An 18802-nucleotide genomic window follows, 5' to 3' on the forward strand; every position below is an offset into this window, starting at 1 on the left:
TTCTGAACGTCAGCATTTACAAGTTTCACCTCTTCTTAAAAAAAACTCTTCTGTTCTTCTGATCACAGTGAATTACCCTCCACTTCCCAAATTATATTTCATCTGCCCACTCACTTAATCTGTCTGTATTTCTTTGCAGTTTCTATGTCTTCCTCACAGCTTACACTACTTCTATCTGCTTCTCAAAATCCACAAACAGGACTGTCCATGTGCAGCCATATCATTAGCATGTGCCTGTCCCACTGAACTAATTTCTTCCTATCTTGACTTCATTCTCACTGTCCTTGTCCAGTCCCTTCCCATCTACACGCATGATTCCTCCATCACAAAAACAATTGCCAGTTTTCTGGCCCTCACTGCCTCATCTTCACAATGAACAGCCAATCTCTTGACATATCCATATCCACGAGGGTCTCAAGACTCTCCGTTTCTTCCCGGAGCAGAGGCCCGAACAATCTTCAACCATGACCGCCCTCCTCCACCTCACTGAAAATAATTTCTCCTATAACTTGTCTCACTTCCTGCAAATAAAAGGTGTGGCTATGAGTACCTGCCCTAGTTATGCCTGTCTTTTGTGGGGTTGTTGAACATTCCTTGTTCCAGTTTTGCTAAGGCCCCCTCTCACAGCTCTCTCTGAATTATGTTGATGACTATATCAGTGCCATTTATTGCTGTTGCCTGGACCTGGAAAAAGTAATTGAATTTTGTTTCCAATTTCCATCCCTCTTTCACCTTTGCATGATCAATCTCTGACACTTCCCTTCCTTGACCTCTGTTTCAGGTGATAGACTGACCACCAAAACTCTGTTTTTCTCTCCACAATGCAGCCAGTCATGCTGAACTTATCCAGCATTTTCTGTTTTTATTACATTTACACCTAACTTTGTATTGTCAGCAAACCTAGATACATTAGTCTCTGATGCTTCATCTAAGACATTAATATAGATTGTAAATAGTTGAGGCCCCAGCACTGATCCGTACAGTACTCTGCTAGTTACAACTTGCCAGTTTGAAAATGTCCCTTTTATGTCCACTGTTTGTTTCCTGTTTATTAACCTATCATCTATCTATGATATATTATCCCCCAACTTTGAGTCTTCACCTAGCCTATTAATCATCTGTGTGGCATCTAATTGAATGCCTTTTGGGTATTCAGATATACTACATTCTCCTCTATCTACACTACTAGTTATATCCTCAAAAAGCTGTACTAAATTTGTCAAACATGATTTTCACATTGACTTTATTTGACCATACCGTAATTTTCTAAATCAATTGTTAAGACTGCCTCAATAATAGATTCCAGCACTTTCCTGATGATTGATGTCAGGCTAACCAGCCTGTAGTTCTCTGTTTTCTCTTGTCTTTCTTTCTTGAGCAGTGATGTTACATTTGTTATGTTTAATTTGTTAGGACCTTTGTAGACTGTAGGAAATCTTGGAAATTCACAGCCAAATCCACTATCTCTGCAGCCATCTCTTTTAGAGATGAAATGTGTGCTATCAGGTCTTAGGGTTTTGTTGGAGTTTAGTCACTTAGGTTTCTCTGGTACCTTTTCTCTGCTGATATTAATTAGCTTACTGTTGTCACTCTTTTTAACACCTAAGTTATCTTCTATTTGTGGTATCGGCACTTTGTGCCTTCTGAAGTTAAGACAGCCACAAAGGCCTTGATTTCCACTCTTGAAGCAGGTGCACTGAGTCAGGACATTTCCTGGCTCACTGCACATGTCTTGGGGGAGAAAGGTGCCCAACTGATGGAATCTTGGTGAGGTGAGGGTGGGATGAAGTCAGATTTGCTATTCTTGTTAGTTGCAGCTTGGACTTAGTGGGTGCAGTTTACAGCTCACTGTGATAGCCAAATTAAATGGCAGTTAGGCCTAACCTGTAAGCATACTGGAGATGGCCACAGGGGCTAATGAGTGCTGAGGTGGGCTGATTTAAAGGCCTGCCTTGGTTCTCTAAGGTTATAGGCCTCCTATTGCCCTTATTCCTACTTAGTGCCAACTCAACCCACCCACTCATTTCCATGTCTCCTTATAGCCCCTATGTCAACCTGGTACAAATTTGTGTCAACTTATGACCTGCATGGACTCCCAAGGCTCCTTATAGTCCAAATGCCAGTTCAGAGTAAACTCACAAGTCCCCATACACTTTTGGCTTATTTAGCCTTATGCCAAGTTGTGCCAACCCATGGCCCCTATCAACCACTCTTTTACGTTGCCTTTTCTGTGTAAGTAACATGGTCAGTCTTTAGGAGCCATGCAGAAATAATGTTCTAAATATCTATTGCAGACTTTACTATAAATCATTCAGCCCCATTCATGAAAGCCAATTCAATACATTTAAATAAAAATACTTAATCCTTTATAAAATGAACTTTTTTGTTAATGACCCTACATCAAAGGCTGCTGATCTTTTCAGAATCTTTTTGAGCTGTCAATCAGTTTCTCCAGTCTCCGCTTCTCGGAAACCAACATTACTTTAGCTATTCTTTTCCTTTTATATATTTATAAATGTTTTCACAATCTGTTTTTATATTTTGGCTAGATTGCTCTGGTATACTGTTGCCTTTTATCAACTTTTTGGTGATCCCATCGCTGGTTTCTAAATCATTCCAAATTGTGAGACTTGTAACTAATTTTGAAATATATTACAATCTAGTTAGGGGCTGTTAACTTAATTCTGAACACCATGATTAAGTCAATAGATTTTGCTTTTATGAACACAAATAAAGATTATATACAGAGGCAAAACACTTCTAACTAAACAGTATGGTTTGTAGCTATGTGTGAAATGCACTCCATTTTACTTTCCCCAAGGATTTCCTTTAACTTATTGATATCTGAGAGTTATTTGCTTCTGTAGGATCACCCAAAAATATGCTAGGGTCCTCTGGAAATTTATTTTAATTCTCTCCAGTGTGCCGGCTATTCTCAGAGGCAAGACTTTCATTTGCTACCTCTTGGGTGTGGATATCTCAGTCACTTATTTTGATTGCTTTCTTAATTCTGCTGATTTATTTCTTTTGCCTCAAGACTCTGGAAAGAGCACTAAAGATTCTTCTACTAGCTTCAAACTAGGCATTTTTCAAACTTTTGTTCCCTCACAGAATTCAAGTTGAGATTAAGCCTCAACTGTATTCCATGTGGTTGAATGATAAAGTTAACCTTTTCTCTACTTACAGTTTAGGCCTAACTGTAATTTACTTCGTAATTTACTCAGCAAGCTTTAAACTGCAGACAGCATGTCCAAGCTGCAAACAGCTGGATAAATTGAAACCAGAGAATCCATCTCATTGATGATATGTCATACTTTGGGATGTCCTCACACACACCTTTAGGTTAAATGAAGCTCTTTTAAAATTCTTTCTTTGATCTGATAAAGTAAATTGATTTTACAACCCCTCAGGGTTTATTGAATGCTTTTAAATTGACTTAGCTCTAAATCCCAAAGCAAGAACATCTCTCTGGACTGCCCTTATTTCAAGGATTGCAGCATTATGCCTCAAATTCTTCAGTTAAGTAAACCCATCTGCTGTTTTACTTAGATCTTACTTTTCTAGCCAACAACCTTTTAAATCAATCTGTAGACTCCAAGTTTGTTTAAACTGCCTGTTATAGCCTTGTGCCAACCCATGGCCCCTATCAACCACCCTTTTACGTTGCTTTCTCTGTGCCAGGAGGGTAATTACGACTAGCTAAGCACCATGATGATGATGTCCTGGTGCAAACTAGTCTGACTCCTGCCTGAATTCCCCATGCACGCTGGCACCTGAGCGCACATCTGTGTAGTGGGCAAGGGATCTGAAACCCTCATACAGGTCCCCAGGGCAGGTGGGTTGGGGAGGGAATTGCTTGTGCATTCTGGGGAACCAATGCCTTCATTTCCTTAGTGACGCAGATTGATTCGTCCCCTCAACCAGCATCAACATGAAGCATCCCTCAATGGAAGAGGATTCCTGTTCGGGACAAATTAGTCACAGGTCGGTGGTGAAGAAACATTTAATTATGACAACAAAGGTGTTTAAATAATAAGCTCTATCATAGAAATGTGTGAACAGAAAACATTAAGGTGCTTAAAGATCTGTCTAACTAGTGCAGTCCTTCACCCGTGCCATCTCAGTGCAACTATAAATTCCTAACCTTATCGGAATTATAAGCTGCCTACTTCACTCTTGCTTGTGATGCACTTGGTGGGTGTCCTATGAAGGCAGGGGACCTTGAGAGCCCAGGCCAGCTTCCAGGCGTCAGGGATGTTTCCATGACATCCTCTTCAACCCGCTGCCCCTGAGATGCCCCAGTGTCAGGAAAGGGGGAGTCAGAAGGTATAGCCACAGCCTCCTGGCTGGAAGACCCTGGCATGGGTTCCCTTGGGGTTCCTGTGGCCCTTGGGTCACTCCATGAGATAGCGGTGCTTCTGCAGTCAGTTCCGGTGTTATCTGATCCTGCCAATCCTGGAGGACCAACTGCATCCTACCCATGGTGGTTGAGCCCTCAACAATGTCCACGTGAGTTGGGGGCCATCTGTCAATGGGCGCAGCAAGTTGCCTCTGAGACTGGGGCACGCTCTAAAGCCCCTCAGCTTTGACTGTCTGTGACTGGGCCACATTCTTAACGGCTGCTGCCGTAGCCTGCTGTATTTCAGCGCTGTTCCATTGAGTTTCCCGCAAGCTCTCAAGCCTCTCAGCAATGGACCACAGAACCTCAAGAATTGTGTTGAATCCCTCAGCTGTGGCCTTCTGTGACTTGGCCATCGTCGCTTGGAGCCTGCCACTCAGTGCCTCAGGCTTTCCACCCAGATGCCAAGCTTGCAACATTGGTCTGGGAACCACACAAAATAGGCAGTGGCTGGTCCACTTGAAAGCTTTGAGACTCCTCCCAATACCCTCGCAGTCAGTCTAGTGTGGCTGTCAGCCCCACCTGCATTTCCTGGCTCTATTGCTGCATTTCCAGCAGCTAAAGGAGAAGCAATCTCAGAGGCCCAGCACATAGCCTGGAGCCAGCTGAGTCCTCACCTCCGGCAGGCCCCCGCATGCCAGCGGCCTCAGACGTTCCCTCCTCCACCCGATGTACATTATCGGATGTGTCATGCTCACCAGAGTGTGACCCAGAAGCCTCACCAGTAACTGGATCCACTGATGCGAGTGTAACTGGATGGTGAATTGTGAGGTGCAAGCTGACATCAGAACAGTGCCATCCTCGGAGGTCCCTTCAGCCATATCCTCCAAGGATTCGTCCGAGCTGCCTGGAGCAGGAATCGCAGTGGGGGCCATAAATGGCCCCGGGGCATCTGGATCTGTTCTTGCAACACAGGACACAAGGTTAAGTGCAAAGGAGGGACAGGAATCCAGATGGAAAAATCTTGATTCACATTTCTCCATTGAACATAGAACAAAGCACAAAGAAGATTACATCACAGGAACACAGGAACCCTCCAAGACTGCAGTGATGAGGCTGCCCGTCTGAATTCTAGGGACCATATGCCTCTAGTCATATGCCTGTAAAGACACCCCTTAAAGGTCACTCTCGTATCTACCTCCACGACCTCCCTGGCAGTGAATTTCAAGCATCCATCACTCTCTGTGCAAATAAACATGCCTTGTTCATCTCCATTAAACCCTGCCCCTCTGACCCAAAACTCATGCTCCCAAAAAGTTGTCTCAATTGAGTGGAGGATTGACAGGTGAACACTTCCTGGTTCCAGCCTGACCGTGCGGTCGCCAACAGCCGGCATCACCCTTTCCTGGACAGCTCTGATACTAGCTCTTCAAAGGGGGTGAGGACTGGGAGGTTTGGCTGACCACCCCGTCTTTGCCCTCTCTCAGGTGTTTGAGTCAGTCTTCTCTTGTGAGGATAGAAGGAGCCATGAAAGAAATTGTGGCATGTGACTCCTGCAGATTATGAGGTGGTAGCCCTTAAAGGGCAAGTGCAGTGCTACTCTTGCGGGGTGGGGGTCAGGGGTTGGAAGCATGCAGGGTGCTGCCCTACTGCCCAGGTGAAGTCATTGATCTTCTTGCAGTACTGATTCCCCATTCTTCGGTCATGGCACTGATGGAAGCAGCAATTGCCTCCCGAGCCGCATTGCCAGCAGCTCCCCTGGGTCTGCATCCTTCTGGGGCAAAGATGGTGTCCCACCTCATCTCTGACACATCTAGCAGCCTCCTAAGGTCATCTTCAGTGAATCTGGGGGTTGTCATGCGCTCATTTTTTTTCCTGTACTGCCTGCCTGCATAACCATTCTTAGAGGTTTTTGTGGAGCTGCCCCTCATTAGGGCAAATCAGCTGCAGACAATTTGGCAAAGCATTCCAACAAGTTACATGCAGTTTGCCTGTTAGTATTGAGGGGGAGGCAAGTGAGCACTTGCAGGTGCTGATGGGGAGGAGGGAATGTGGTGGATCAGTGCCTGTGTTATTGAGGACAGGGAAGAGAAAGGGAGGTGTCATACAGCCATCGGAGTCAGGAGGAGATGGGGGCCTTGTGCTGGAGAGTTTAGTGTGGCAGGGTTGGGGGGGGGGGGGAATCACTTTGCCTGAGATTGTTTGGGGGGAGGGGGAAGGGGAGGGTTGCTGCCACTCTGCCTGAGACAGATGGGAAGGGGGAAGTGGGGGCTGCAATTGGTCGGGGTGCCGGGGTTGGGGGGATAAGGGGATCAGTAATGTTGGGGGGCGTGGGGCAGTGTCCATGGGAGACAGGAGCAGTTATTATCCTGCCCAGGAGGGATGTGGAAGGGGAGCAGCATTCTATCTTTTCTATTTGCACATGCACAGTTGAAGGGTCCGATTGGCGCTGCAGGGTTTCGGGTGCATTAAGCCCCGCCCACAGGCTTCTACAGCATGATTCGCAATCGCAGATATTTTTTGCAGGCAGAATGTGTATGGGAGCACCTTAGAACGGGTCTAAAAGTCAGATCTGAAACACTCCCAGTTTCAAGACCGCCCACCACTTCCAATGAAAATGGTAAAATAGGGCCTTTAAATCCTTCTCAGAAGTTGCTTTCCTATCTATAATTTGTAATTAGTTGAGGCTTCAAAACAGATCTCTGTAGCACTCCACTAGTCACATTTTGCCAACCTGAAAATAACCCTTTTATCCTGACTCTTTGCTTACTATTAGTTCGTCAATCCTCTATTCATGCTAGTATCATAGAACATAGAACACTACAGCACAAACAGGCCCTTCGGCCCACAAGTTGCGCCGATCACTTCTATACCTACTAAGCCATAGACCTATCTATAACCCCCAATCCCATTAGATCTCATATACTCATCCAGAAGTCTTTTAAAAGACCCCAGTGAGTTCACCTCCACCACCGCCGACAGCAGCCGATTCCATCCACTCACCACCCTCTGAGTGAAAAACTTACCCCTAACATCTCCTCTGTACTTGCTTCCCTGCACCTTAAATCTGTGTCCTCTTGTAGCGACCATTTCAGCCCTGGGAAATAGCCTCTGAGAATCCACCCTATCTATTCCTGTCAACAACTTATAAACCTCTATCAGGTCGCCTCTCGACCTTCGTCTCTCCAGGGAGAAGAGTCCCAGCTCCCTCAATCTGTCTTCATAAGGCATGCCTTCCAATCCAGGCAACATCCTTGTAAATCTCCTCTACACCCTTTCAATAGCTTCCACGTCCTTCCTATAGTGAGGCGACCAGAACTGCGCACAGTACTCCAAGTGGGGTCTGACAAGGGTCCTATAAACCTTGTGAAATAATCTCTTACGTGACATCTTAACAAATCTAGTTTGGAAATCCACTGAAACTATTTATCCACCCTGCTTGTCACATCCTCAGAAAACTCTAACAAATCTGTCAAACACGATTTCCCTTTCCAAAAATGTAATTGACTCTGCCCGATAGTTTTGTGATTTTCTAAATGCCCAGCTGTTACACTCCTAATAATGGGTTTTAGCATTTTCCTAATGGCATACTTTAATTGGGCTGTCATTTCCTGTTTCTGTCTCACTCCTTTGTTGAATGGAATTATATTTTCAGTTTTGTAATCTGTTGTGATCTTTCTAGAGTATAAAGAATTTTGGAAGATTACAAACAATGTATCCACCAAACACATGAGATTCTTTAAATTCCATGTCAGAATGTTTATCTGATTTGCCAGCATAGTTAATTCAGACATGCTAAGGTCTCTATAAAACTACCATCTGTGCTCTGTTAATTTGCTGTGGATGTTCCTCATGCACTGCATTATACTTTACAGAACTATTCTGATACTCGTGATGTATTTCACAAATTGATGATATTCAAAATATAACATTTATTTTTATGCAGGCTTCAAACGGCACATATTCTTGCATTTTGCATCAATACAAATTTGAGCTAAATGTTTGCACTTTCCTGGTACTTTGTTGCTACCTCTTGAATTGCAAGAAGGCCTGGCTGATCCTGCAGTCTCTGTGTTGTGTTGCTGGCATCGGTGTTCTGCCCAGCTGTGCATGAATGAACTGACCATATCCTGTAACGCAAGACCGTATTTACATGGTCTACTTGCAATCCCAGTATTTAGAGCATGAAGCATTAGGGTTGTGCTAAACATGCAGGGTGGAATTATTAGTATGTGCAGCTGACTGCTTTTAAGGGACAACATGACCAACAAGACAGAGCCTAACCAACTACCTGGACATTCATTGGCATTACATTGTTGAGTCCCATACTGTCAAGTCCTTGAGGACCTCGCTGATAAATTCAAATAAAACATCCACACAAATGCTATGACTTTCAAAGCTACTCAACATCTAAAGGCACAAGTCAGCATGAGTTGGAGATTACAGCACCACTGAAGAAGCTTAACACACCCAGGACAATGTAGAATTGTCCCAGGACAGGAGAATGCTGTACCAGTGGAAGCATCCGCTCCACGTCTACTTTATCCATACCTTTTATTACCTTGAATACCTCAATTTGATCTCCCCTCCTTCTTCAAAATTCCAGAGAGAATAGACCAAAACTGTTCAATCTCTTCATACAACAAATGCCTCATCTCTGGAATCAATCTAGTGAACCTGCTCTGAACTGCCTCCAATGCTACTACATTTTTCCTCAAATACGGGGACCAAAACTGTGCACAGTGCTCCAGCTGCAGCCTCATCAATGCCTTGTACAGTTGCAATAATACTTTATCAGCATTTGTGGGAGAACCTTCACAACCTTTATAATATAATGGCACATATAAGATTAATGTGGGACTGAGTACCAGATCACCCACACAGTGATGTAAGAGCATGAACTACACCCAGGGCCAGTCTAGTGTTGGATAGAGTCTTGTGTACCAGCTAGCATAGAGACAGCTTCTAGCTTGTAAACATGTAGATAGTTGTAAAAGTCAACAAAGACATGCAGTTAACTTATTTATGACTACAAAGACTTCTTTAACCTACTGAACCATAATCAACAATATACAACATGATAACAGTTTGGAGAGAAAACCAAGACCTTGCAGCAAATGCACAGAGAGACTAAAATGCAGGAAGATCGAGAATAAATTTTGTCTGACCTAACAGAAAACTCCAAAAGTAGAGACGCAGAGGAACAATCACCAGGAAAAAGTTTCAAAGAAAAGCATGGAAGCTGACGGTGTAAATTTAAAATTCCTTACTTTATCAGAAAAATTAATTGAATCTCTCGTGAACATCTAACTTCCAATCCGAATGCAGAATTAGCCGTTTGATAACCGTCAGCCTCTGGCTCTGATGATGGTACAGCAGATCAACACTGTAACCACTCAACATATATGCTACAACTCCCAGCCAGCATGCCTTAGCTGGAAAGGTGCTGGAACCTGGCTGCAGCCATCCATTGCTGACAGCAAAAAATAGAGGTAAGATACCACTGTATCTCATTCTATTCACAGAATGCTCATTCTCTGCCACAAAGGACGTTGCCGTGACCCAAGCAACAATGTAAGAAGCGAAAGAAACAAGAGATGAATACAATGTTCATGAATTAGGGTAGCAAACACCATTACAACAATTGAACTGGTCAAGTGAGGTTCAGCATGAAAGATTAGATAAAATGGATGAGAACATATCTGGCTGCCAGTGCAACCTCCAAAACTACAGAAAGAAACAGCAGTGTAGAGTTTACTCCTCCAACAGTAATGTGAACAAGATATGAAAGAGTTAAGGCCGCTAATCTGTCTGAACCTTTGAACCTCAGAGACTTGAAATGGGGAGATAGGATAGTGCTAATATAGTAATGATAACGTAAATATATGACAGCAGTAACAATGTAAGTCATCAAGCAAACTTTAATTGCTTAAACTACATTGGATAAAGACTTGAGTGTAAGTGTAATAAAATGGTCTGGCACAAATAGGGTCAATGTGATACTGAGTTCAGTGCGACTTACACAGTGAAGTAAGAGAGCACAGGACCAACAACCACGGGTCTTGCACCAGCAAGCATGGAGACAGTTCCTGTTACCTTTACTGTATATTTGTAAATAGTTGTAAGGATCAATAAAGACTTACAGTTAACTTATATATGACTATGAAAACTTTTTCAAATCTATTGAACTGTAACCAACGCCCTGCATCATGCTATATTGATTCAAGAAGGCAATTACTGCATTCTTGAGGGCAGTAAAAAGTAGGCAATAAATGAAGTGCTTGAATTCTGCCTGAAGAATAACTTTTAAAAATTTGTGGGTCATGGTAATGTCCATTATGGCAGAGTCATAGAGGTTTACAGCATGGAAACAGGCCCTTTGGCCCAACTTGTCCATGCTGCCCTGTTTTTTTAACCAAGCTAGTTCCTAATGCCTGTGTTTAGTCCATATCCCTTTATACCCATCCTACCCATGTAATTGTCTAAATGCTTTTAAAAAGATAAAATTGTACCCCCTCTGCGACTACCTCTGGCAGCTTGTTCCAGACACACACCACCTTCTGTGAAAAAATTGCTCCTTTGGAACCTTTTGTATCTCTTCTCTCTCACCTTAAACCTATGCTGTCTAGTTTTAGACTCCCCTACCTTTGGGAAAAGATGTTGATAAGAGAGGGGATTAAGGGTTATGGGGAGAGGGCGGGAAAGTGGAACTGAGCCACGACAGATCAGCCATGATCTTATTGAATGGCGGGGCAGGCTCGAAGGGCTAGATGGCCTACTCCTGCTCCTATTTCTTATGTTCTTATGTTCTTATATACCTGACCTACGCCCCTCATTATTTTATAGACCTCTATAAGACCATTCCTAAGCCTTCTGTGCTTCAGGAAAAATGTCCCAGTCTATCCAGCTTGTCCTTATAACCCAAACCATCGAGTCCCTGTAGCATCCTAGTACATCTGTTCTGCATTATTTCTAGTTTAATAATATCCTTTTATAATAGGATGACCAGAACTGTACACAGTATTCCAAGTATGGCCTTACCAATGTCTTGTACAACTTAAACAAGACATCCCAACTCCTGTATTCAGTGTTCTGTCTAATGGAACCAAGCATGCCGAATGCCTTCTTCATCACTCTATTCACCTGTGACTACACTTCCAAGGAGTTATGAACCTGTACCCCTAGATTACTTTGTTCTATAACTCTTCTCAGTGTCTTACCATTAACTGAGTAAGTCTGCCCTGGTTCGATCTACCAAAATGTATCACATTGTATTTATCTAAATTAAACTCCATCTGCCATTCGTCAGCCTACTGGCCCAATTGATCAAGATCCTGTTGCAATCCGAGGTAACCTTCTCCACTGTCTACCATGTCACCAATCTTGGTGTCATCTACAAACTTACTAACCATGCCTCCTAAATTCTCATTGAAGTCACTAATATAAATGACAAATAACAGTGGACCCAGCACCGATCCCTGAGGCACACCACTGGTCACAGGTCTCCAGTTTGAAAAACAACCCTCTAGAATCACTCTCTGCCTTCTGTCATCAAGCCAATTTTGTATCCATTTGGCTACCTCACCCTGGATCCGGTCAGATTTAAAATTATGCAACAACCTACCATGCAGTACCTTGTCAAAGGCCTTGCTAAAGTCCATGTAGACAATGTCATCTGCACTGCCCTCATCTACCTTCTTGATTATCCCTTCAAAAAACTCAATCAGATTTGTGATTCATGATTTTCCACTCACAAAGCCATGATGACTGTCCCTAATCAGTCCTTGCCTCTCCAAATACCTGTAGTCTCTCAGAATACCTTCCAACAACTTACCCACTACAGATGTGAAGCTCACTGGCCGATAGTTCCAGGCTTTCCTCTGCAGCCCTTCTTAAACAAAGGCACAACATTTGCCACTCCCCAATCTTCAGGCACCTCACCTGTGGCTGTCAATGATTCAAATATCTCTGCTAGGGGACCTGCAATTTCCTCCCTGGCCTCCCACAATATCCTGGGATATACTTCATCAGGTCCTGGGAATTTATCTACCTTGATGCGCTTTAAGACTTCCAGCAGCACCTGGATAAGCATTCTGTGAATAGATTGAGATTTGGTGGTATCCTTACCTCTATTTTTTGCTGTCAGCAATGGATGACTGCTACCAGGTTCCAGCACCTTTTGCAGCTAAGGCGTGCTGGCTGGGAGTTGCAGCATATGTTCAGTGATTGTAGTGTTGATCTGCCATACTGTCACGGAACCCAAAAGACATCAAGTGGAAGCGAAGGAATTCCATGTAAGTAAGTTAAATAATGTCTGGTCTTTACCATAATATTCTGTAAGTAAATAACATATCTTAATATGTGCTAAACATAAATTCTCCTTTTACTTCTCAGGTTCATGTTGATGATCTTTTGCCAAATACAAGAACAGCTCGTTGCCCTGACTGCGAGAAGAGTATTCCCTGGGAACCTTCTCTCCGTGAGATAGATGACATGATGGAAGAAGCCAGGATACGTGTTTTAAAAGCACAAAAGGTTACATTGCATGATGTCATTTGTTTTGTTGCTAGATTCTTCCTGTGTCAGCTTGCATCTCTCCATACAATTAGAGAACATTGCATTATCAATTGATTAAGTTATATTTGCAATCAGAACTATTAGCCTGCAGATATTTTTAACAGGTTTTCTGTTCTTAATTGTTAATGCATTTAGACCAGCTACTGGCGGCAGTATAGTGTTGGAATGCTTAACCGTCAGGCAGCACGAACATTGATTAGCATCACTGAAAACATTATTGATTCTGGAAGGTAAGAGCATGGTGCTAGAAATTCTTGGTACTGGTGAAATATTTAGTTTTGCATTATTCTTTGTTTCAGAGACAAATTTGAACAAAAATATCCATAGCATCTCTACTGTGCAGAAGGAGGCCATTTGGCCTATCGAGTTTGTACAAAGCCACCGAAAGAACATTCTACCTATGCCCACTCCTCAACCTCATTCTCATAATCCCGCGCATTGATCATGGCTAATCCACCTAACCTGCACATCTTTGGATATTGAAGGGCAATTTATTGTGGCCAATCCACCTAACCTGCAATTCTTTGGACTGTGGGAGGAAAGTGGAGCACCTGGAGGAAACCCACATAGAATGATCAATTAATCAGCTATTATGTTACTTTTCTATTATACTCCACAAATGAAATTGATATTGCTAGCTTGTAATGGATTCACTTTAAGGGTTTTTTTCCCTCCTGCCGCCTTTATGTCATCTGTAATGGAGCTGTCATTCTTCAGAGAGGAAACTAATTTTTTTTAAATTAAAGGCAAAATACTATGGATGCTGGAATCTGAATCATAAACATGAAGTATTGGAAAATCTCAGCAAGTCTGACAGCATCTGTGGAGAGAATAGAATTAATGTTTCAAGTCAGAAGGTTGCCTGACTCAAAATGTTGGCTATGTTCTCTCTTCAGTGATGCTGTCAGATCCGAGATTTTCTAGCATTTTCTGTTTATATTGTGAACCAAAATCATTCATTATGAATCTGTTTTTAATTTAGGTCATCTAAAAGCAGTGAATTGTCAGAAGCCAGTGTTGTCTCAAAAACTAATACACTTTTCATGGCTTATTTGACTTGTTCTTCAAAATGTTGAGAAACTTTGCTTTTCAGGATAATGGTAGACTGGCCATTTTTCAGATCTGAAGGCAACAATCTTTTGCCCATTTGGAAGTTGGCACTACAGGCAGCAAAAACAATGATCTAATCAGGATAGTCATTATCCCACATGATAGCTTTGATGCTATTTCTGCATGAGTAAGCAAATGGCAAGGTAAGCATATGGCAAGCAAGCTATTTTGCGCTACAATGCAGTGACTACTGCAATGACTATATGAGTGGTATTTTCCACTAACAGAATGCTGCTTCAGTCCAAAAAAAAAGTTCTGCCAATCAAACCATCATATAGCAGTAATTTCATTGGACTGGTAATCCAGCGTGCCAGGCTAATTCTCTAGAGACATGGATTCAAATACCATCATGGCAACTGATGAAATTTATATTGAACTAGTAGATCTGAGATTAAAAGTTAGTCTAATGCTGGCTACAGAACCATTTTTGATTTTGTAGGAACACATCTGATTTGCTATTGTTCTTTCGGAAGGAAATCCTTATAAGACCATAAGACATATTGCAAAATTAGGCCACTCGGCCCATTGAGTCTGCTCTGCCATTCAATCATGGCTGATATTTTTCTCATCCCCATTCTCCTGCCTTTTCCCCATAACCCCTAATCCCCTTATTAATTAAGAATCGAGCTATCTATTTTTGTCTTAAAGACACTCAATGACCTGGCCTCTGCAGCCTTCTGCAGCAAAGAGTTCCACAGATTCACCACTCTCTGGCTGAAGAAATTCCTCTTCATCTCTGCTTTAAAGGATTTTCCCTTTAGCCTGAGGTTGTGCCCTCTGGTTCTAGTTTTTCCTACTAGCGGAAACGTCCTCTCCACGTCCACTCTATCCAGGCCTCGCAGTCTCTTGCAAGTTTCAATAAGATCCCCCCTCATCCTTCTAAACTCCAATGAGTACAGACCCAGAGTCCTCAACCATTCCTCATATCTCAAGCTCTTCATTCCATGGCCAAGCAAGTCACTCAGTTGTATCAAACCACTATGAAGTCTAAAACTAATGAAACTGGACTGACTACTTGGCATTTACTTAGGCACAGGAATGACAGTGACATCCCCAGCCCTGTTTTCCCTGCAAAGTCCTTCTTACTAACATCTGGGGGTTTATGCCAAAATTGTGAGAGCTAGTTGATTAACAGCTTGACATAATCATACTCAAGGAATCATGCCATACAGCCGTTGCCCCCGACTCTGCCATCACCATCCCTGCATTTGACCTGTTCCACTACCAGAGATGGTGGTCCAATGGTATACAGTCACAAGGGAGTTGCCCTGGGAGTCCTGAACTTTGACTCTGGAACCATAAAGTCTCATGGCATCAGGTCAAACTTGGACAAGGAAGCATCGGCTGGTTACCACATGTCATTCCCCCCACCTCAATAGATGAATCCATGTTGAATGTTGAGTATTAAGCAAGCTAGGCACAGTGAATACTCTTACCTTCTAAGCTTTTACTACTTGCTAGCAAGGAGAACAGACACAGTGAATTTCACTATGCTGTTCTAACAGAGTTCTACAGAACAGTGTCAGATATTGCACTTTTTAGCTAATGACAGGGAACATGCCAGTTAAAGCACCAATTACCTTACAGTTTGATGTGTATTGTCAACCAGTAGAATTTAGCATCATTTCAATTCTTCATTTGCATTCTTATCACCTATACACATAGTTGTGCAGAATCCTTGATATTTTTAGAGGACAATGTGCAATAAACATCTTGATTCCCTTCAACCATAATCAGCACTTGGAACATTCTGCGTTTTCTCAAGGACACACTCACACTGCAAAACAGACTCAGACCCTTCACCTAACCCATGCTGCAAAACAGAAGCAGACCCTTCACCTGCTAACAACTGGTTCCAACTTTCACATGAACACCACATGGAGGAAGCACTGAGTGTAACAAGGGCACAGAATGTACATTGGTGGCCATCACCAAGTTTGATTCAATAGTACCATTATTGACTGAGTTGGCTAAGTCCTAAAGGACCTAGACTGGATCTGCGGAAGGTGGTTTGGGAACTGATGAAGGACACAACTTACTTGTCCTCACCAATCTGCTTGTTTCAGCAACATCTGTCTTCACATTAAGGCGTTACCTCTGTGCTAATCTCATCCATCTATGGGATAGATTTCAAACAGGTCTAGCAATGCCAAGCTTGGCATCCATATGCTCGTTGCAGCAACAGAATTGTATACAATCACAAACTGTAACCTCATGAGCCAGGATAACCCCCCATTCCTTTATTAGCATTAAATCAGGAGTTCAACCTTGGCTCAATGAAGAGGGCATGCCAGGAGCAGGACTATGCCTAAAAATGAGATGACAGCCTGGTGAAGCTACAACACAGGACCACCTGCATGCCAAACAACAGATGCAGCTTGTGATAGATGGAGTTAAGTGATCCCACGACCATCAGATCAGATCCAAGCTCTACAGTCTTGCCACACCCAGTCATGAATACCAGTGGACAATTTAACAACTAACTGAAGGAGTTGGTTCCACGAATATCCCCATCCTCATTGATGGGAGAGCCCAACACCTCAAAATGAAAACAAGATTGATGCCTTTGCAGCCACCTTCAGCTAGAAATGCAAAGTAGATCATCCATCTCAGTGGCCTCCAGAGGATCACCAATCTACTTGTTGCAGATACATCTGTTTTCACATTGAGGATTCTCTCCATTGTTTTGAACAGCATCTCAAATGTCAACCTTCAGTTAATTCGGTTCAGTCCATATGACATCATGAAACTGCTGAAGGCACGGAATACTGAAAAGTCTATGTGCCCTGGCAACATTCCGGCCTTCTGAAGATGTGCTCCAAAACTAGCCATGCCTCTAGCCAAATTGTTTCAGTACATCTACAACACTAGCATCTACTCAGCAATTATTCATGTATGTATTGCATTTACAAAGCAGGACAAATCCAATCTGACCAATACCATCCCATCAGTCTACTAAATAAAGTGATGGAAAGTGTTGTCAATGGTTCCAACAAGTGACACACTCAGCAATAATTTGCTTACTGCCTCTCAGCACTTGATCTCGTTACAGCTTTGGTCCAAACATAGACAAAAGAGCAAAAGGAACTTGCTGATATCAAGGCAGCATTTGACCAGATATGGCATCAAGGAGTTGTAGTAAAACTGGAGTCACTGAAGAATTGGGAGAGAACTCTCCACTGGTTGGAGTCATGCCTGGAATAAAGGAAGAGAGTTGTGGTTATTGGCGGTCAATTGTCGCAATCCCAGGACATCGCTGCAGGAGTTCTTCAGGGTACTACCCTAAGCCCAGTCATCTTCAGCTGTTTTATCACTGACCTCTGCTCCATCTTAAAGTCAGAAGTGGGGATGTTCGAGAATGATTACACAATGTCCAGCATCATTTGTGACTCATCAGCTTCTGAAAGAGATTGTATGCAGCAAGACCTGAACAAATATTCAGGCCTGGGCAGTTAAATGGCAAGTCATATTCATGCCACACAAGTACCAGGCAAGTACCATTTGCAACAAGAGAGAATCAGACCATCTCCCCATGACATTCAATGGCATTACCATCACTGAAACCACCACTATCAGCGTCCTCAGGGTTGCCATGGGCCAAAAGCTGAACTGGACCAGCCATACAAATACAGTGGCTTCAAAAGCAGGTTAGAGGCTGGGAATTCTGTGGAGAGTAACTCACCTTCTGATTCCCCAAAGCCTGTCCGCATCTACAAGGCACATAACAGGAGTATGATGGAATATTTGCGACTTGTCTCAGAATCATCAACACCATCCAGGATCAAGCAGCCCACTTAATTGGCAATTCATCCATCACAATAAACATTCACTCTCTCTACCACTGATGCATTGCAACAACTCACCAAGGCTTCTTCGACAGCAGCTTCCAAACCTGCGACTGTTGCCGCCAAGCAGGACAAGTGCAGCGTATACATGGGAATGCCCACCTGCAAGTTTCCCTCCAAGTTGCACTGCTTCTGGGGACTTGGAATTATGTTGCTGGTCAGAGTTCTGGAAGTCCTTTCAAATAGCATGCTAGGTGTTCTGACAATGCATGGACTGCACTGGTTCAATAAGCCTGCTCACCACCACTTTTTTAAGGGCAATTATGTGTGGGCCTAGCTTGTGATGCTCACATCCTGTAAATTAATGTGAAACAAGTAAGGATTTTAGTATCAGTGTGATGCCAGGTACATAGTAGGTCAGATGTTACAACAATTGACTGTGAACCAAACATAATGTTCCTTTGATTGTCCATAATAAGCAGAGAACAGATTGTACTTCACCAGCCCATTCTTTTGCAACACCCAAAACGAAAATCTTCTGTTAGGTGGAATTTTGTAATTTGCAACAATTGCTGAGCAATTCTGGCTGCACCAGTAGCTACAATTAAGATGATCAATTGAATTCATAACAAGGAACTGACATGCATTCACATGCAGGGACATGTTCTTTACAAACAAAAAGAATATGTTCAAGAAATTGCCAAGGAACTTGAGCTTGTAGTTCCCCAATGCTTTTTCTACGGCAGTGCCTCAGCATTGTATAAATTATTGTGCTGATTGAAATTCGGTGTATTTATGTTTCTCCTGAGTGCAAGATGAAAAGCTTCAGCAACATGGTTTTTCTTTTCAGCAACACTGTAAAAATACATTTTACCAAAATTCTATGTTAACTAGAACCTAAAGATAACTTTACTTACCTTTGCAGTGAAATGTCTCTGATCTACCGCAATGCCTCTTCTAGAAAGGCATTCTTTCCCACTGAAGGTTAGTG

The 18802-nt window shown here is 42.8% G+C and overlaps 1 protein-coding gene across 1 annotated transcript in view; it reads left to right on the forward strand.

Annotated features, from left to right (window-relative positions):
- The window catches only part of LOC145343964 (sperm-specific sodium:proton exchanger-like), a 189940-nt gene that overhangs the window by 89800 nt on the left and 81338 nt on the right, over positions 1 to 18802 (forward strand). Inside the window, exons 7-8 of the mRNA XM_080190542.1 lie at positions 12734 to 12874; positions 13052 to 13146. Coding sequence (XP_080046668.1) covers positions 12734 to 12874; positions 13052 to 13146 — 236 coding nt within the window. The remainder of the gene's footprint in view (positions 1 to 12733; positions 12875 to 13051; positions 13147 to 18802) is intronic.

Source organism: Carcharhinus amblyrhynchos, chromosome 6, assembly GCF_965287045.1.
Source record: "Carcharhinus amblyrhynchos chromosome 6, sCarAmb.v2.hapA, whole genome shotgun sequence".
NCBI lineage: Eukaryota > Metazoa > Chordata > Chondrichthyes > Carcharhiniformes > Carcharhinidae > Carcharhinus > Carcharhinus amblyrhynchos.